Source organism: Suricata suricatta, chromosome 8 (assembly GCF_006229205.1).
Source record: "Suricata suricatta isolate VVHF042 chromosome 8, meerkat_22Aug2017_6uvM2_HiC, whole genome shotgun sequence".
Classification (NCBI taxonomy): Eukaryota; Metazoa; Chordata; class Mammalia; order Carnivora; family Herpestidae; genus Suricata; species Suricata suricatta.
The window spans coordinates 100,482,036-100,501,179 of NC_043707.1; the positions used below are offsets into that span (position 1 = coordinate 100,482,036).

General features: G+C 47.1%; 1 protein-coding gene across 4 annotated transcripts; it reads left to right on the forward strand.

Annotated features, from left to right (window-relative positions):
• The first annotated feature begins 1,726 nt into the window (after nucleotides 1-1,726).
• ECHDC2 (enoyl-CoA hydratase domain containing 2) lies at nucleotides 1,727-18,292 on the forward strand. Of its 4 annotated transcripts, none has more exons than XM_029947905.1 (10): nucleotides 1,727-1,942; nucleotides 5,026-5,093; nucleotides 5,174-5,261; nucleotides 8,143-8,229; nucleotides 9,047-9,139; nucleotides 10,592-10,651; nucleotides 10,869-11,056; nucleotides 15,274-15,324; nucleotides 16,741-16,788; nucleotides 17,634-18,292. In XM_029947905.1, exons 1-10 carry the CDS (start codon nucleotides 1,810-1,812, stop codon nucleotides 17,709-17,711), a joined length of 894 nt encoding a protein of 297 aa, XP_029803765.1. In that variant the 5' UTR covers nucleotides 1,727-1,809; the 3' UTR covers nucleotides 17,712-18,292. The 4 variants fall into 4 exon arrangements, with proteins under 4 accessions (XP_029803765.1, XP_029803766.1, XP_029803767.1 ...); XM_029947906.1 differs by having other exon boundaries at nucleotides 10,595-10,651; XM_029947907.1 differs by having other exon boundaries at nucleotides 9,050-9,139.
• Nucleotides 18,293-19,144: the final 852 nt, after the last annotated feature.

Sequence of the window (19,144 nt, forward strand, 5' to 3'; positions counted from 1 at the left end):
ATGACTCGGTTAAGTATCTGATGTCAGCTCAGGTGAATGTCTCAAAGTAGTGAGTTCGAGCCCCACGTTGGGCTCTATGCTGACAGCTCAGAGCCAGTAGACTGCTTTGAATTCTGTGTCTCCCTCTCTCTCCATTTCCCTCCTTTAATGAAGAAACCTAATGGAGGACCAGGGGGAGGGGAAGAGGGAAAGAGAGTTGGGGAGAGAGAGGGACGCAAAACCTGAGAGACTACTGAATACTGAAAACGAACTGAGGGTTGAAGGGGAAGGGGAAGAGGGGAAAGAGGTGATGGTGATGGAGGAGGGCACTTGTGGGGAAGAGCACTGGGTATTGTATGGAAACCAATTTGACAATAAACTACTAAAAATAAAATAAAATAAAAATAAAATGAATAACAAGCAAGGTTCACACATCCCCATTAAATCATTGTAACACCACCATGACACGGTGACAAAGATTCTCTTCTTGACCAAACTCTAGCTATGCTCCTCTGAGCCCACTTCACTACTAGGCCTCAACCTTGGCCTACAATAACTTAAATACCAACATAGTTTCTAGCATAGTTCCAAGGCCACATTCCTAAGATTACCCTAGGCCCCTTTAGAGTGCCTGGAGGAGAAAACTTAAGCCAGCTGTAAAAATTAATAAAGAAATCCTCACTAAAATGCAGTCCGGAGGCCAGAAGGAGAAGCTCGCATGCCAGACCACTGGACAGCAATTACAGGAAGACTTGTTAATTATAGACCCAACAGGAGAGGATGTACACTGTATCAGCCAATGAGAAACTGTGATCACTCTGACCACTTGCTGTTCTCCAATGGGGTTTGGTTTTAAAACCACCCGACCCGAGTTGCCTGGGTGGCTCAGTCGGCTATGCATCCAACTTCAGCTCAGGTCATGATCTCATGGTTCATGAGTCCAAGCCCTGTGTCAGGCTCCACAGAGCCTGGAGCCTGCTTTGGGCTCTGTGTCTCCCTCTCTCTCTGCTCCTCCCTCACTCACACTGTTTCTCTCTCTCTCTCTCAAAAATAAACAAACATTTAGGGGAAAAAAACCTCTCCCAACTTCTCCATAAAATATGATTTCTCTCCCCTGTTGGACTAGCCTTTTTCTTACGGCTTGTTTGTCTCAAATGGCAATTCTCTGCTATTTGCAAATAAACCTATTTTTCTGGTAAATTAACTTTTATTTTTAAGGTCAGCACTGCCAAAAGAATTTCCTGCTTGTTCCAGCCAGCACTTGAAGACAGTACCCCCACCCCACTCCTGTTATGACCCCGAGTCTCTGTGGGAGCCTACGTTTGGATAAGCCTAAGGTTGGAGAGCTAACCCGGATGGGTTTCACGTGGGCAAATGCCTTTCCTGATTTTTGTTGATTTTTCACAAGCGCGGTTCAGCCACCTCCTTATTTCTCCTTCTCCCTTTAAAATCCTCAGGCTCCTCTGCACAACCGGAAGTTGAGTTCAGTTCACACAGGACCCTTCCCATTTGCAGTCGTACATTACCTGTTCTCACTACCTTAGCCTCCCCCTTTATCTTTGACAGTAGTCACTATTATTATCCCCGCTTTACTGATTAAAACACTGGCTCTTAAATAGGTTGACATCCTTGCCCCAAATCACACAGCAGAGCTGGGCTTTACCTAGTCAGGGCTCCAGGGCTCCATGAGGCAAGAGGCACAAAGAGCCGCGTGGTGCTCTCCGCCCATAGGTGGAGCAGTTTGCGGAAACCTGGAGGCGCGACAGCAATCTCAGCGAGAGAGGAGGGAGCCGTGGAGGGGCCCTTGGCACCTTCCTAGCCTGCGCCCAGATGCTGCGAGCCCTGACCAGTGTCCTGCGCCTTCCACGCCCCTGGAGACCCCTTCAGACCCGCAGCTGCGCTTCCGATGGGGCGGCTGAGGACCCGGAGATCCAAGTGCGCGCCCTGGCGGGTCCCGACCAAGGTAAGTGCGCTGTCGCGGGGGCGCCCAGGAGGCGACGGGACGGGTCCGAGCCGGACTCCTGCGCTGTTGCCAGGGCCGAAGCCCTGGTCAGCGCGCCCACTACATGCAGAAACGCAGACCAGTAAGGGAGAAGGGGGCGGGTGTCCCTCCTTGCGTTTAAGGATTTGATCCCGAATGTGCCGTTTCCCAGTCAAGGCTCCCCAAGCCTTCCTAGGGCCCGGGAGGTGGATGGCCACGTTACTAGCCGCCCGGACCCTAATTGAGGAGGAACTCTAGGGGCGGCAACTCGCTCAGTGATAGGACTAAGCACCAGCACCCCCCACCCCTCACCACTTCCAGACCAGTAACTTTAAAGGACCGGCTGTGCCTTTGGCCAAGAGTCCTGGCTAGTTTCCTGGGGGCGAGGCGGCGGGGCCAATCGGGCTCGCAGTGCGCGGACTGGCAGGGAGGGGAGCAGAGGAGGAGCGAGGAGCTGGGCAAGTCTCCACGCGCTCGGGCCCTGCTGTGGCCGGCCGGCTTGTGCGCCCTTTTGAGTCAAAGGAGAAAGTTCACGCTGGTCACTGGCAAACAACTATTTTTTCCCCTAAGCAGGCTTCATGCTCAGCCCTAAGTTCAAAATGAGGCTTCAACTCAGGAAACGTGCGATCATGACCTGAGCCTAAGTCGGTCGCTTAACTAACTGAGCACCCAGGCGCCCCTCCCCCTTTTTATTATTTTTATTTATGAATTAGGAAATTGAAGCCCAGAGGGTAAAACAACTTGGCTAAGGCCAGTGGAACTAGTATATGACTAAACTGTGACATGAGCCAAGCACCTCATTTGTATTCTGAAAGGAGATAAAGATGGAGAGAGGAGATAATGATGAAACCAGGGAGAGTGTCAGCCAGAAAGAAAGGAAAGACAACAGGAAAGTGAAGAGAGGAAAGTTTCTATCAATCTCATGATATTGCCATGTAACAAATTACCACAAACTTTATTGCTTAAAATGAGACACAGTTATTATAGTTTCTGTACACCAGAAGTCCAAGCACAATGAAGCTGAGTTCTCTACCTCAGGGTTTTATGAAGCTGCACTCCAAGAACTGGCCAGGTGTATGGTTTCATCAGGCTTGACTAGGGAGAGATCTGCTTCTAATCTCCTCCCATTGATAGAAATCACCTCCTGTGGTTGCAGGACTGAAGTCCTCTTTTCTTCCTGTTGGCCTGGGGGGGCTTCTCTCAGCTCCTGGGGGCAGCCTACAGTTCTTGCAGAAGGACCCTCTCTGCAGGTCCACTCGTGCCTCTACTGTGCCCTAGCCAGACAGAGCTATATATATATATATATATATATACACACACATATATATATATATATATATGTATATATGTATATATATATGTATATATGTATATATGTATATATATACATTGTAACCTAATTATGGAGCTAACATCTCCTCACCTCTGCCATATCGTTAAACCTTAATCATGGAAGTGACATTTTATGAGTTTAGCTGTATTCTGTTAGTTAGTTCGTTCGTTCGTTCGTTCGTTAGAAGCAATTCACATGGCCCTGCCCACACTCCAGGCAAGGAGATTATTGAGGATATGAAGTTGGGGCCTGCTGGAGGGTCTGTCTGCCATAAAGATGTTGGACCTCTAGACTGTTTTCCTCAATCTCTCTGATGTGGTCTCTTTGTATATACCAGAGTTTCCCTTCCCCAAAGTTGCAGCATTTTCTTTCATGGAGCACTAGAGCTGGAGAAGACCTTGGGGACATCTGAGTTCTGTGGAACCTCCAGACCTGTTGGGCTCAAAGAACTCTTTGAAGGTTTCTGGGGAGGCTAAGGAAGCCCACCTACTCTGAATGTTACAGTTTTCTATCCTGAACTACAGTTCTCTAACTCCTGACTGTAAACCCTGTCCCTTGAGAGCCCCAAAACTTTTATTGTCCTTTCTCTGTATCTCAGATTAACTCACACTGAGAATGCTACCTTAATAAATAATGCTTATTTCACAGACAAGGCTCAGGACCTAGGGGGAAAATAATAACGGGTAATAACAGAACAGGTCTTTGAAGGTCAAAGGATGGGTAAACACAGGAGGGGATACAGCCGAGAAGGTACAAGAGTATTTGAGCCCTTGCCCAGAACTGGTCTCTTTTCCCTACAACTGGCCCAGATTGTGGGGGTGACTTGAGGCCAGGGTGGGATGCAATGGCCATATTGGGGAAAGGGGGGCATTTTTGGGGCGGTATTAAGGAATTTGACTTAATTTTGATGAAAAGGGAAAGGGAGGGACATGTTGGATTTGGACTAGAACGAGAACTCTGACCCAAATGATTCCCTCATTGCAGGCAGAGTGGGGAGGGGGAGTAAGACCGAAGGTGGGGGGGCCAAGTTTGGGTGACCCATCTAGTAAAGGAAAGAGCCCATCCCAGGTTCCTGACTGCAAGGAGGGATATCAGCTGAAAGATCTGAGATGTATTTAAGAGGCTGAACTGCCATTAGAGACTGAGTGACTTCCATGGGTGAGGGAGAGGGACCTACAGGACCGACTTCCGAGTTGATAGATCATTTGCTCCCAAAGGGAACAGGAGAAAAGATTGATCTTTTTTTTGACAGGTTGGTCAAGATGTGAAGTGGGCAATTGTACATTCAGGCTTAGAGCTCAGGGGAGAGTTCTGGGCTCGCCAAATATGCAGGACCTCTCTGGGTGTACCGGAGGCAGGCTCACAGGAGGTGCGGAAAGTGGAGAAGCGGCGGCGGCTGAGCCTGTGGAAGCCCGCCTGCTCACCTGTGTGGCCGTGGGTGCAATGATGGCTGAAGCAGACAGGCACCAGGGCAGTGGCCGTTGTCCCTCTCTTCATGTTGCTCCATGGGCTCCCCAAGCCCTTCCACTTCTTCTGAGAGACAGAAAGAGCAGGGGGTTATTCTCTCCATTTAATGGTCAGGGAAACTGAAGCCTGGGCATCTGTAACTTGCCCTAAGTCACACTGCTCATCAGGGGTACAGGCCACCAAGAAGCCACGCTGCTACCCCCAGACCCCAGCCCGGGAGTGAGCCGGCCAGCTGGCTCACCCAAGGCTGCCCTGTCACCTGCAGGAATCACGGAGATTCTGATGAACAGACCAAGTGCCCGCAATGCCCTGGGGAATGTCTTGGTCCGTGAGGTGAGAAAGGGTGACACCGGGGTGCGCGGGGGCTGGGCTCGGGCTGGGCTGGGAGATATCTGACACGGTCTCCTCTGCAGCTTCTGGACGCTCTGGCCCAGCTGCGGGAGGACCAGCAAGTGCGTGTTCTGCTATTCAGAAGTGCAGTGAAGGGTGTGTTCTGTGCAGGTGGGTTTCCTCCGCTGCCTCAACCCCAGGGCTCAGCAGGGTTCCCACCAGCCTACAGGGGGTCTGGGGCTTAGGTCAGCTCTAGCCTAGGACTTATTATTCCCATTTTTAGAGAGGTGAACTCAATACTCAGGGGTAAAATGCCTTGCCTAGTATTACACAGCTAGTAAGAAGTAGAATAGAATTCAATTTTAACTTGGCCCCTCAAATCCTTATTCTTTCTGCTATACCACGCTCTGTTCTGACGGTTCACTGAGGAAATGAGAAAACTGAGTCCTGTGATGTTCACAAGGTCTGTGGCCAAGATGGGACTCTGTGCCCCTTTGTCCACCCAAAAGATCTCAGTTTCTGTCACCAAAACTCTCCACTGCCCCTGCACGACTTGGTCCTCACAGTAGTGCGAGCATCACGAACTTCTGTTTCAAAGACACGAACACTGACTCACATCCCCACGAGAAGCAAGTGAGTGAGTGCTGCACTGAGCTGCGCTAAGAACCCACTCTGGGGTGACTGGAGAAGGGATAGCAGGAGTCACGGGGGAGGCGAGAAGGGGCCAGAGATGGGTAGGATGGGAAGAGCATGGAATTTCAAGGTGATGTGGCTCAGACTCTAGGTCTGAGGTGTTGGGATCACAGTGCCATTTTGGGGGTCTTCCCTGGCAGGACAAGTATGCAAGTCTGCCTGTCTCAGCTGCCCCGGATGAGGGCCTCCCTCTACTCTGGCTTCATCCTTCAGCTCTATCCCTGTCTGACCTTCTCTCTCAAGGTCCCTGGAGTCCCACTCTCCCAGCGAAGCACAGGGAATTGGGGGGGAGGGGTGCACTGCAGGAGGTCTGGGTCTGTCCCTGACTTGCTCTGGAATCCTGGGATAGTCCCTAACCCTCTCTGACCTCAGTTTCTCCATCTGTCTTTGAGGGGCTGGAACTAACCAAAGACATGCAAGGGCTCTCAACTCTGAATTCTGTAATTTCAGACATGAGAACATATTCACTCCCTGCTCCCACCTCAGCCCCCTGCCATCGGGCCCTTGATGACCCCACCCTGTACTACTCTCCCTGAAGTCCGTGCCCACCTCCATCCCACTGGGTCGTGCACTTGTCAGTTCTCTCATCTTGACTGTGTTGTCTCCTTGGACCACGCCGACCCCTCCTATTAGAAAGTAATGTGTCAGGGCACCTGGGTGGCTCAGTTGATTAAGCGTCCAACTCTTGATTTCGGCTTGGGTTATGATCTCAGGGTTGTGGGATTGAGTCTCACATTGGGCTGTCAGCCCAGAGCCTGTTTGGGATTCTCTCTCCCTGTCTCTTTGCCCCTCCCCTGCTCTCATGCACTCTCTCTCAAAATAACTAAAGTTAAAAAAAATCAATATGTCAATTATTTCTCAATAAAACTGAGAAGAAATAATACGTTTTTAATGTTTTCGTTATTTATTTATTTATTTATTTATTTATTTATTTTGAGAGAGAGAGAGAGGGAGGGAGGGAGAAAAAGCATGGGGGTTGGGGGGAGGCAGAGAAAGAAAGAGAATCCCAAAGAGGCTCCATACTATCAGTGTGGAGCCCGATGTGGGGCTTGAATCCATGAACCGTGAGATCATGACTTGAACCAAAGTTGAATGCTCACTGACTGAGCCATCCAGGTGTCCCAAGAAATAATACACTTTAAGTATTATCGTATACATTTAAAATTGTGGTAAATAAATATTTTACAGAGTTTACATTTTAGGTATAAAATAAAGTGACACTGAGTACATTCACATGGCCACGCAACTCTCACCACTGTCCAGTTCCAGAAATTTTTCATCCTCCCAAACTCTGTACATATTAAGCAATCCCTCTCCATTCCTCCTCCCGCCCCTGATCATCTCTGTTGTACTTTCTATCTCTATGAATTTGCTTATTCTAGATACTTCATACAAGTGGAATCATATGTTTGTCCTTTTGTATCTGACATTTTTTACTTAGCATAATAGCCTCAAGCTTCAAACATAGAGTAGCATGTCATTAACTTCATTCCTTTTTATGGCTGAATTGTATTCCATTGTATTTATACTATGCTTTATCTATCTTGATAGGCCCTGGGTTGTTTACACCTTTTGGCTATTGTGAATCATGCTGCTATGAAAATTGGTATGCAAGTCTCTGTTTGAGTCTTCGCTTTTAAATCTTTTAGGGATGGAACTGTTGGGTCATATAGTAATTCTACGAATAACTTTTTGAGGAACTGCCAACGTGTTTTCCACAGCAGCTGCATCATTTCACATTCCCACCAGCAACGCAGGGTTCTCCACATCTATGCCAACACTTATTTTCTGTGTGTGTGTGTGTGTGTGTGTGTGTGTGTGTGTGTGTGTTTATAATAACCATCCTAAACAGTGTAAAGTTGGTTTCTCACTGTGGATTCAATTTACGTTTCCCTAATGACTAATGATGCTGAACGTCTTTTCTTGTGCTTATTGCCCATCTGTTTATGTCTTCTTTGAAGAAATGTCTATTTAGGTCCTTTGTCCTTTGTGGGTTTTGTTGTTGAGTTCTAGGAGTTCCTTATGTATCCGAGATATTAATGCCTTACCAGATATATAATTTACTAGTATCTTCTTCATTCCCTGAGGTGTCTTCTCGCTCTCTGATAGTGTCTTTGATGCACAAACGTTTTTAATTCTAATGAAACCCAACTTATCTTTTGTTGTTGTTGCACCTATCCTTTCTTGACACACCACCCTGCCCTGTCCTCCCTGGCTTCTTGGCTCATGCCTTCCTCTCTGATGTTTTGCCCTCCTCTCTGCCTGTTTCTCAAGTCTCCTTTGCTGGATCATTTAACAGCCTGGGATTCGGTAATAAGTCATTTCCCAAGGGCGGTCACCAACCCCTCACTATCGGCAGGTGCAGACCTGAAGGAGCGGGAACAGATGAGTGAGGCGGAAGTGGGGATCTTTGTCCAGCGGCTCCGAGGCCTGATGAATGAGATCGGTGAGGGTCTTGGAGTGGGTTGGAGGGGGGCGTTCAGGGGCCCTGCTGATCCCAGACCCACCCCACCCACGATCCTCTACAGTAAAGAGAGGACGGTTTCTGTTGTAAGCTCTGTGGAAAGACAGATGGCTCTCCTAGGAGGAATGGCCAAGGAATTTTACCAGGAGGAAAGGGACAAGAGGGTGCAGAGGGCATTTCTCCCAGAGGTAGCTCTGGCTCTCAGCCTTTGCGTCCTGCTAGCTGTGACCCCGTCACCTGTCTGCCCTCAGGGTTCAAGCCCAGCTATTCCCATAGTCAGGTTCCAGGCTGCATGCCTTTAGGCTTTGGCAACTACTGTTCCTGGAATATCCCTCCTGGGCCACCTGAACTTTTTACTCCTCCTTTAAAACAACCAGGAAGCCTTCCCTGACCTATTCTCCAAGTTTTCTTTATCAAAGCACTGATTACCATGGGTCATCATTGCCTGTTTACCAGTCTGCCTTCCCCGTATCTATTCAGTTCTGTTTTCAGCGCCCAGCACAGGGCTTGGCACACAGAACTTGGAGAGCAGAAAAGCTGAGCTCAGGGAGGTCAGCAGGAAGGTGGGCCTGAGCAGGAATCATTCAGCCCATCTCTCCATCCCGTAGCCCAGCTAATTTCCCAACTTTCTCCAATAGAAAAACCAACTTCTAAGATAACCTGGCTGAGATACCAGGTAAGGTTCTAAACCTGGGACCCATGAGGCTCTCTGTCCCAACCAGCTAGCCCCTCTCCAACCTCGAGTCCCTGTTCTGGTCCTCTAGGGCCTCACAGGCTGAGCCCTTCTTCATCTCCACAGCAGCCTTTCCTGCGCCCACTATTGCAGCCATGGACGGGTTTGCCTTGGGTGGAGGCTTGGAACTTGCCCTGGCCTGTGACCTCCGAGTAGCAGGTACTGGGCAGAAGAGGTGGGACAGGGTGAGAAGGGAAGTAGAAGTAAAACAGGGTAAGTCTGGGGATTCTGCAAAGTTAGCCACTGCTCTGAGCTTTCCAGTCAACAGCAAAACTAAAGGTAACGTGAAGGATACAGAGTGAGTTTGGGAGGAAGCTGGTCCCCCACCTGGCCTGGCCACTGACTGCTGTACCCTCAGAACCAGCCTCCTTCATCTCAGGGGTGCTTCTACCAACCCCACAGCAGGTGGTGAGAGGACAATCTACAAAGAGATCACAGGGAGGGGAGACTGGGGACAAAGATTAATTGCTCAATTTTCTGGTTCTATGCAAGCCACATTTATCTGTCATGTTTTGCACAATGAACCATGGGGGCAGTTTGTCACTGACCCAGCTAATCATAAACATGCCTGGGCAGAAACATTGCCCTCTGGTTCACTGGTACCGGGCAAGATTTGCAATACTTGTTCAGAGCAGTTGAGCTTTGAAGAATGGACAGAGGGGATAAAAAGGATAATTGATAGCCTTTAAGCTTATTCACTTGTTGGTTAGTGTGCCCTTCTTGGAGGCAGAAAGTCGGAGTGCTATCTGGTGCTACTCTCTTCCCTTCACCGCTTTCTCCTGCCATTCCAGGTAGCACATTTAGAAACGTGTAACTCCAGGCACAGAGGTAGCTTGTATCTACATGACGCATATCAAAGAGAAGGGATCAAAATGCCAAATCAGGTCACATATAGCTCCAACTCTGCTTCTCATGTGCCCATGTTTAGGGCTACTAACTTGGGGGGTTTGGGTAGATGGCTGAGACTGACTATGAAACCCCTCATAGGCAGGAGTATTGGCCATTCCCTACTGCCAGACTGCATGGTTAGATGGCCTGTGAGGGAATTCAGGAGAAGCCTGTGGCGTGGGACACTCAAGGGAGCTCTTAGGGGAAGTAGAACTCTGAAGGAGAAGGGGACTGAAACAGGGAATTTTCAGGCTAATGAAAAGCTGGAAGGAGTAACTGTGGTGTAAGCATGAGTCATGATACTCTAGGCCAGGCCAGAGCTAAGGGTCCATGAGACAGAGAATCCATTAACCCAACAACAGGCACTGGGTACCTTCCAAGAACCCTTTCCTTGTTACAAGCACCATTACCTCATTTGCTCCTTAGCAGCTCTCTGATGATGGCAGAAGGGTAACCGTATTTTTTCCACCCATGAGTGAGGCTCAGAAAGTGGGAGATTTGCTTGGATGCATACCTTCACCACCAGGGGAGGTAGGATGCAAGCCTGGGCCTCCTGACTTCAGGCTAGGGCTCTTCCCAAGGCAGAGTGTGAGAGGTGTGCTGCGGCCAGCTCACGACAGACGTGGTTGGCTGGAGGGCTGAGCAGAGCCTAGGCGCAGAGGACTCTTCTCTCTGGGGGCTGGCACTGCAGGACAGTGGGTGCTTCACTCTGTTCTGTTTAAGCAGCTTCCTCGGCTGTCATGGGGCTGATTGAGACCACCCGAGGACTCCTCCCAGGAGCAGGTAACTGTACCCACAGCACCCATCCTTCCCTACTTACTTATCCCCACTTGTTCCAAGTTACTCCCCTGCTTCCCTCTTTTGCCTTGTGCTCTGGGCTCTGCCCTTCCATCGGAACTCAGAACCTGCTCCTCTGAGAAGTCTCAGCGGACTCCCAGACTGGGCTTCTCTGGGCTCCCACTTCCCATGTCGACTTACCACCCCTACTCCATCCCGGCAGGAGGGACTCAGAGGCTGCCTCGATGTCTGGGGGTGGCCCTGGCAAAGGAGCTCATCTTCACAGGCCGAAGACTGAGTGGTGCACAGGCCCAGGCGCTGGGGCTGGTGAACCACACTGTTCCCCAGAATGAGGAGGGCAACGCTGCCTACCACCGGGCAAGAGCCCTGGCCCAGGAGATCCTGCCCCAGGTGAGGCAGCAGCCCGGCACAGGAGGGCCTGTGCTACGGAGGGGGTGTGTATGTGTCCACTTGTGGGGAGGCCAGGGGGGTGTCCTGACACCACACAAGATCCACTTAACCACATTTATACTTAAATTTCATTAAAAATTTAGTTTCTCAGTTAGACTTCTCCCATTTCAAATGCTAATAGCTACATGTGGTTAATGGCCACTAGATCAGATAGTACTACCAGAAAATGTCCCTAAAACTAAGCAAGATTCTAAAGCAAATAAAGAGCTACCAGCTTATCTTTCCAAACATACTGCATGGAAGAATTCCCATGTATCATGTAGGACATGTGTTAAGACTCCAGCTAGGTCAGGGCACCTGGGTGGCTCAGTTGGTTAAGCATCCAACTTGGGCTCAAGTCATGAGTTCACGGTTTGTGAGTTTGAGCCCTGCAACGGGGTGTGTGTGTGGACAACTCAGCCTGAAGCCTGCTTCAGATTCTGTAGCTCATTCTCTCTCTGCCCACTTGTGGTCTCTCAAAAATAAATAAATGTTAAAAAAAAAAAAAATAGACTCCAGCTAGGTGTAATCCTACCAGCTGGCAGGCTCAAAGGCTTTAGCAGGACAGACAGAATCTAGCTGATGGGGTCTCCAAAGACCAGAGAGCCTGTCACTGCTGGCTTCTCACTACTCTCAGGGGACCTGGAGGGAGGTCCCGAGTTTCCATATGAAAGAAGCTTGACATGGAGCTAGGTTTTATAATGACTTGGCCCATTTGGAGCACTTCCTATCCATCAGACTCAATCCTAGGTATTTTAAGAGTCTCTCAATCACTAGTACAACCCAGCTGAGTAGATCACCCTGCTGTGTTTGTAATATAACGGGCCCAGAAAGGTTAAGTGACTTGCTCATCAAGGTCACAAAAAGTGATCGCAATACCGGAAAAAGAAGACAATACTGGTCTTTGGGCTTTTATTTTGCACAATACAAAATTAAAAACTGGTACTCTAAGAGTGCAGAATATGTACAAAATTTTTAAAACTTAAATACTTAATGCGTTTCCAACACAAAAAACTTACATTTATAAAGATAAGCTTGTAAAACTATTAACCACATATTGTCATTTTAATAGTAACAGAAAAAGTATTTGAGTTAATCACAAAAATAAGTTTTTTTGGAAAAAATACTTTGTCTCCTTCAAATTTAAATAATCCTCCCTCTTGTTAAAACTTTGAGGTCTTCTTTGAGGGCAAGGACTACAACTTTAAAAAGTGAATAGTGAGTTGGTTTAAAAGAAAGCATTTGTTTTGTCTTCATTTCTTTTTTTCTTCATCACATACAAATGGAGTCTGATGATACTCGGGCCATTCTAATGCTACCAGGTTTCTATTACACTTGAGCAAAATCTGAATTAACACAGAAAAACTCAAGGTGGTACATGGCTCACTGCACTTCCACAGAGGGGTCCTATCTAGCAAGACATGTGGACGGAGGGGTTGTCTTTTTGCATAAACTGAATAACTGGGTCTTTGAGCTCATCTCCTGAGGATTCGGATTTCAGATTTTTGAATATACTGAAACAATGGTATTCTAATATAATTACTTATATTTCAACTTAAAAGCAGCTTTGTATACCAAGACACCATCTTACCAAAAATTAGTTCTACAATCACTAATCCCAATCTTCAACTTCTAGGCAAGTTAATGGGTGCCTAGAATGAGAAGGTTCCCAGATGGGGTGAGTGTAAGGATGGTGAGATAAAATGGCTGCTGTCTAGTGGATAAACCATCAAGACTAGGGAGCCAAACGGTATATATATCCATACACTCAGGGAAAAACTGTTTTCAACACACACAACACACATCATATCTATAGAGTTTTTACTTTTCTTTGGTGAAGAAATCAGTTTATTAGGTAGTTTCCTAAATAATAATGTATATTCATGACAGGCAAATCAAATAAAAGAATAAGGGCATAAGGTAGAAAATCGAAAGTAGGGTGACCCATGTGACCCTGTCTACATAGGGCTGTTTCAGTTAAAAGTGAAAGTCTCATGTCCTGATAGCCCTTCAGTCACTGGCAAACCAGGATAGGTGGTCACCCAACCAGCAGTCAGTTCCCCAAGCCCTCCCCAGAGACGACCACTGTTGACAACTTACATATTCTTCCAGAAATTTTCATTGTAATATAGGAATATATATTATGCACATATACTCACAGATCTAGAGAACTCGGAATTCCTTTTTTTTTTTAAACATTTTCTTTTTTTTTAATTTTTTATTTATTTTTGAGAGACAGACAGAAACAGCGCAAGCAGGGGAGGGTCAGAGAGAGAGGGAGATACAGAATCTGAAGCAGGCTCCAGGCTCTGAGCTGTCAGCACAGAGCCCGACGCGGGGCTGAACCTACAATCGTGAGATCATGACCTGAGCTGAGGCTGGAGGCTTAACCGACTGAGCCACCCAGGCGCCCCTCTGAATTCCTTTTAAGATGGTTTGGGAGGCAAGGAACATACTTGTAGAGGCTAATACAGTTCTAGCAGACATTTAAAAAACATGAAATTAAAATATGCATGGTAAAGAATTCAAACAGTATGGAAAAGTATAAAACAAAAAGTGAAGTTCTCCATTCTCCTGACCCTTCTCCCTAAAGGCACGTGATACCAACATCTTTTACACAAATGAGTAACAATATACATACTAGTATAGCCCTTGATTTTTTAACTCAGTATTTTGGAGAGTTTCCCATTTCAGCATATACTTAGCAACCTCATTCTTTTAAAATAACTGTACCCTTTTTCATTCATGGTATGGATGTGCCATCATTACTCAACTAGTACTCTAATGAGCATTTATGTTGCTCTTTGCTACTGCAAAATAGCTGGAGTGCGTAACTGAACATCTTTGTGTACTTCTAGAAGTATGTTTATCTGTAAGGTGGATTCCTACATGGACCTGCAACCTCAAAGAGTATGTGCATCCATCTAACATTCTGCCCTTGGTACAGAAGTACTGTACCAATTCACTCTATCAATAATGTATGCAAATCCCTGTTTCCTGAATCGCAGCAACAGTGAGCATCACCAACATCCTACTACTTGTCTAGTTTAGGGGAAAAGGGACACTTCAGAGTTTTAAGCGGCATTTCTTTAACAGTAAAACTGAATAACCCTCGTGTTCATATTGTGCTGTGAACTACCTTTTCATGCCCTTGTGAATATTTGTTAAAAAATTATACCAGCTCAGTGTAAATCAAGGACATTTGCCTGTCAGAACTATCACGAATATATCTTCCCAGTTTTTTACTTTTGCCTTGTATTTTTCCCCAATATGAAGTCATTCATGTTTATGTAGCTAGCTTTTTCACTTATGGCTTCTATGTTAACAGACTTTACAAATCTTTTTCTGATTAAGTTGTACTTAACAAAAACTTCAAATAATGTAATAGGAGCAACATAGGGAGTAAGTACATTCTTTACCTGAAGTGAAGCCAGGGATGGAGTGTCAGGCCTGAGGTGGCACAAGATAACTGGAATCAAGACCAGTGACACGCAGGTGGCCGCTGTGATGTGCCTGCTTCCAGTGGCTATGTAACCTGCCCCTTAGGATTTCAACCCAGGCCTGTCAGACCCTAAAACCCAAGTTCCTAATCTTGACCTTTTTTTCATCCTGCTGGGGTGAAACCTGCTTGCAGTAGAGGCTTGCATTTGCCAGGATGGGTAGGGGAACAGAGCAGTAGTGAGAAAGTTGACTAGGAATCAAACCCAAGCTTTACCACTCTCTGGACAAACATCGCCAACTGCTTCACCTCTCTGAACCTCAAAAATGGCACCATCCTTGAAGGGTGGGTAGCACCACTGGGCAAGTCTGTAGGTGGGAAAACATTTTGTAAACTGTAGCATGTCATACATACTGGGGGGATGCGTTAAATGACAAGAACCCCAGACAGACCTGGGAGGGTCAGGGATCAGTCAGCTGGAACTTGACCCAGACCTGGGAGGGTCAGAGATCAGTCAGGCTTCCTTCATTATAGGTAAGAGTATCAAACTGAGACCTAGAAAGAAAGCACTAATACTAACAAAATATAAGAGTAAGCAGAACAGTTGGAACTTGATACAGAGCGGTCTCCCTGAGCATGACTCTTGCCCCACCATGAAGAGAGAGATTCCAACCCTCCTCAACTCTCAGCATTGATCCTCTCAGCTACGCCTTTTTTTTTTTTTTTTTCTTTTCCCTAGGCACCCATTGCTGTGCGGTTGGGCAAAGTAGCCATTGACAGAGGAATGGAGGTAAGCAGGCTCTGGGTCAGGACTTGGGTCCACTGACGTCAGTGGGATGTCTGGGAAGCAGTGCTTTCATGGCTCATGCAAACTGAGCACAGCTGGAAACTCAGGAACCGGACTCTTCTAACAGACATGGAGTCTGACCTCTCTGTGCCTTAGTTTATCCTCCTGCAAAATGCAAAGTTTGGCCTGGTGATACTCTGAATTACATTTTATCCTCATCTCTTTCCATTGGAGAGAACATAATTTGAGGTTCAGAAAGGTAAATGACTTGTCCAGAATCACAGAGTAAGTGAGTAGTGAGGATGCAGGTCCGTGTGGCTCCCAGTCCATGGTCTTGGGTTTATGCTGGTGGTAAGGTGGGCCCTATCACACTCAGCGTGGTGCCTTGGATGCACTAATCCATCCGAAGACACCAACTTACTCATCAACTCATTCATTACACACTGACTCTAGACCTGAACTGAGAACTGGAACACAGAGATAAGTCAAATATGGTCACTAATACAAGGTTAAAGATGCCAAACAGGGGTACCTTGATCCCCATGTTGCGGGTAGAGATTACTAAAAAAAGGCAGGGGGAGGAGGGGATCCCAAGCAGACACAGCTACTGCTGAGTACTGCTGGATTAAGGAATGTTTTGTAGAACTGGGACTTGGGTAGGATGAAGGTTCAAAACAACAGGGAAGAGTATGAGCAAAAGCATAGAGGTGTATAAATAAGTAACTTGACTGCATGGCAATACGGGGGGAGTGCGACTACGGAGCACCTAAGTTAGGGGCATGGGCTCTGATGCTGGACTCTGGGTTGAAAGACCTGCTTCTCCATATATAGTTGTGACCTTCACCTTTCTATGCCTGATTTCTCAGTTATATAGTAGGGATATAACCCTTGCTGTGAAAAGTAAGTGAATTTATACATACATGGTACTTCTCTTAGAATGGTGCTAAGTGGTAGTAACAGTAAGCACTGGGCAGTAGAGACTAGAAAGCTGCCAGGGGCCCACCCATAAAAGCCCTGGGCCTTATTCCTTAGGGCAATGGAAAGCCTGGGAAGTTCACTTACCAGGAGTGACAGGAGGTATGGAGAGGTAGCCCGATGGGAAGGAAGGAACCCTGGCTCTGCACTGCTTCCACACACTTCCTCAGCTCCCCAGGCCAAGTGCAATCCTCTCCACTGTTCTCACATCCCTGCTTGGTCCCAACATTGTTTTATCACTGTTACAAATGGTGTTCCAGGTAAGGAATTCCTTAGCGTATTCATCTCTGTTCATATGGACTAGCAAACATTAAGCCTCAGTAAGCTTTGCTGGAGGAATACACGAACAGTAGGAGATGGTGTAGGCAGTAAGGTGGGCTGGCACCCCGCGCAGACAGAGCGGGAGGAGGTCAGGCTGATCCAGGCACCGCTTCTTTCTCACAGGTGGACATCGCATCAGGGATGGCCATTGAAGGGATATGCTACGCCCAGGTACGTGACTGCTATCGGTTGGCACATACCTGCAAGCAGAGGGTCAGGCCAGAGTGGGGAGACTTGCGTAATACATGACCAATTTAGTAGGTTCGTCCCACCCTGAAGGGTTACACTCTGTGCCACGCCTTCTCACAATTAGCCTGGGACGGTCCTAGGGAAACCACCTGCTTCTCTCTGGGACTGTTTCCTCAGCCATCTAACGGTGGTACATCCTGCCCCACTTAGTGGACAGAGAGTCACAGAGCACACAGGTAGAGGTAACTGAACCACTTCTACTGTCTGTACCAGGGGCTGCTGTAGAGACCAGGCTGGCATTGCGATGTCAAGGCCTTGGTTATAGCCTGCGGGCTGTGTGTGTGTGTGTGTGTGTGTGGTTACTTAAGGCTGACTTATTTAGCCGTTGACTCCTGGGTGAGTCAAAAATAACTAATCTCCAGGTTAACTAATACCTAAAATACTCCTAAATCAAGGGGGTTGGGGACTTGTAGAACCTGGTGTAAATTGGCTACACACCAAGATTCAAAGCCAGATTTCTTATGCAAACTTAATCATCCTCTGCTGATCAGCCTCATGATGATCTGCTCCCTGGAGGCATGTAAGCAGTGTGCAAGAGGCTAATGTGACAGGCCACAGAGGCTAGAGAGGTGGACTGCCTTCCCTGGGTGACTGAGGAGCCAATGAGGCCCATACCTCTGCCTGGCCCATCACCAGAGTTCAGAAACAATGAAAAGACTTGGACTCAGACCTCGCCATAGGCTGGACCAGCTTCAGCAAGCCTTTATTGTCCTCTGACCCTGTTGCTCCCTCTAATCCCAAATTAATACTCTGTATTGTTGTTTCAGAACATCCCCACCCAGGACCGGCTAGAGGGCATGGCAGCCTTCAGGGAGAAACGGCCCCCCAGATTTGTTGGCAAGTGACTCCCATTTAACTTTTAAGTATAGGAGATGCAAGCCTTCAAGGGCAAGATCCACATGGACAATTTGCAATGTCACTGCTCCCATCACTTCATCTCTCTAAGCTTTGTTTCCTCACAAGGACGATGACAGATATAAAGCAACTGGCATGGTATCTGATACCAAGGCACTAACCATGCCACTTACTGCTACCTTCATTATTCCTCATCCTAGCTAGATAACCACCAGGGTCAAGTTAGCTTTGGAGAATATCTGTCTCTCCCTATTTGAATGGCAAACTAAGGAAAAAATAGACCACTCTGGGTCTTTATATTATTGACTCTCAGGCCTGCCCTGTGTCTCTCAATTATCGGGTGCTCACCAGAGATAGCAAAAGGTTGTAAGAACCCTCCAGTTTCTTCCTCCATAAAACAGAGATCATACGGAAACCCTGGTAATGGTTGAACAGGCATCAGGAATCCAACTGCAGATCCCAGCTCTGCTATTCATTGTATGCCTCAGCTTCTTTGTCAGCAAAATGAAAACAGTTATAAAAAAAAAAGCCTATGCCTCATGTTCAATAAATGTGAGTTATTATTAATGTACAGTGCTCTTGTGAGAACCAAATGAAATCATCACTGTGAAAACTTTTTGTAAAGTATACGGTGGCAGGCAATCTTTGATGGCTGCAGTACACAGCCTTCAGGAGCACTAAGAAAGGAGCAGTTAAGTCTGAAGGAGAGAAGAGAGGGTCAGGAAGTGGTCAGGTAACACTGGAGTGGAGCCTGAAGGTTCAACAGGCATTTGAGGCAAGGAAAGGAAGCATAAGGGAAACAGCATGAGGGAAGGTGAGCAAGAGGAGGACACACTTAAAAATGATGGTGGCTGATAAACACTTATGAACACTAAGCCTCATCACCTCCTCCTGTAGCAAGGTAGGAAAAGAGAAGGCTGCATCCTAAGCTGTGGCTTTATGATCATTCTTTAACTCCGCTTCCCCAGCCTAAGGCAGGCCTAGAGACACTAAGCCAAACGCATGGATACATACCAGTAACACTGTTGATTTGCTGCTAAATAAAAGTGTTCCCAAGGCTGTGCTCATTTCCTGAAAGGAAGAGTTAACAGAGGAGCCCAGGCCTTAGAATCAGAACGAACCACATTAGCTGGAGCCATGCATTAGCTGTAACTACTCAGGAAAGTAACAATGTTGTTACTGAACTTCCTTTTTCTCATCTGTTAAATGGAGAGAATACAATTTACCTATACCAAAGGACTATTATGAATGAAATAAAATTTCAAGGGGTGCCTCAACAGGCAATAGTTCCTACCACATCCTCCTATTAATAAGAGTTAGTGTCTGATAAGGGAATGTTCTAAAATAACCAAAACCCAGGTCAGGAACTGAAGACAGCCTTTTGGAATCATGCAAAAGAATAAGAGAAAATACAGTGCAGCTT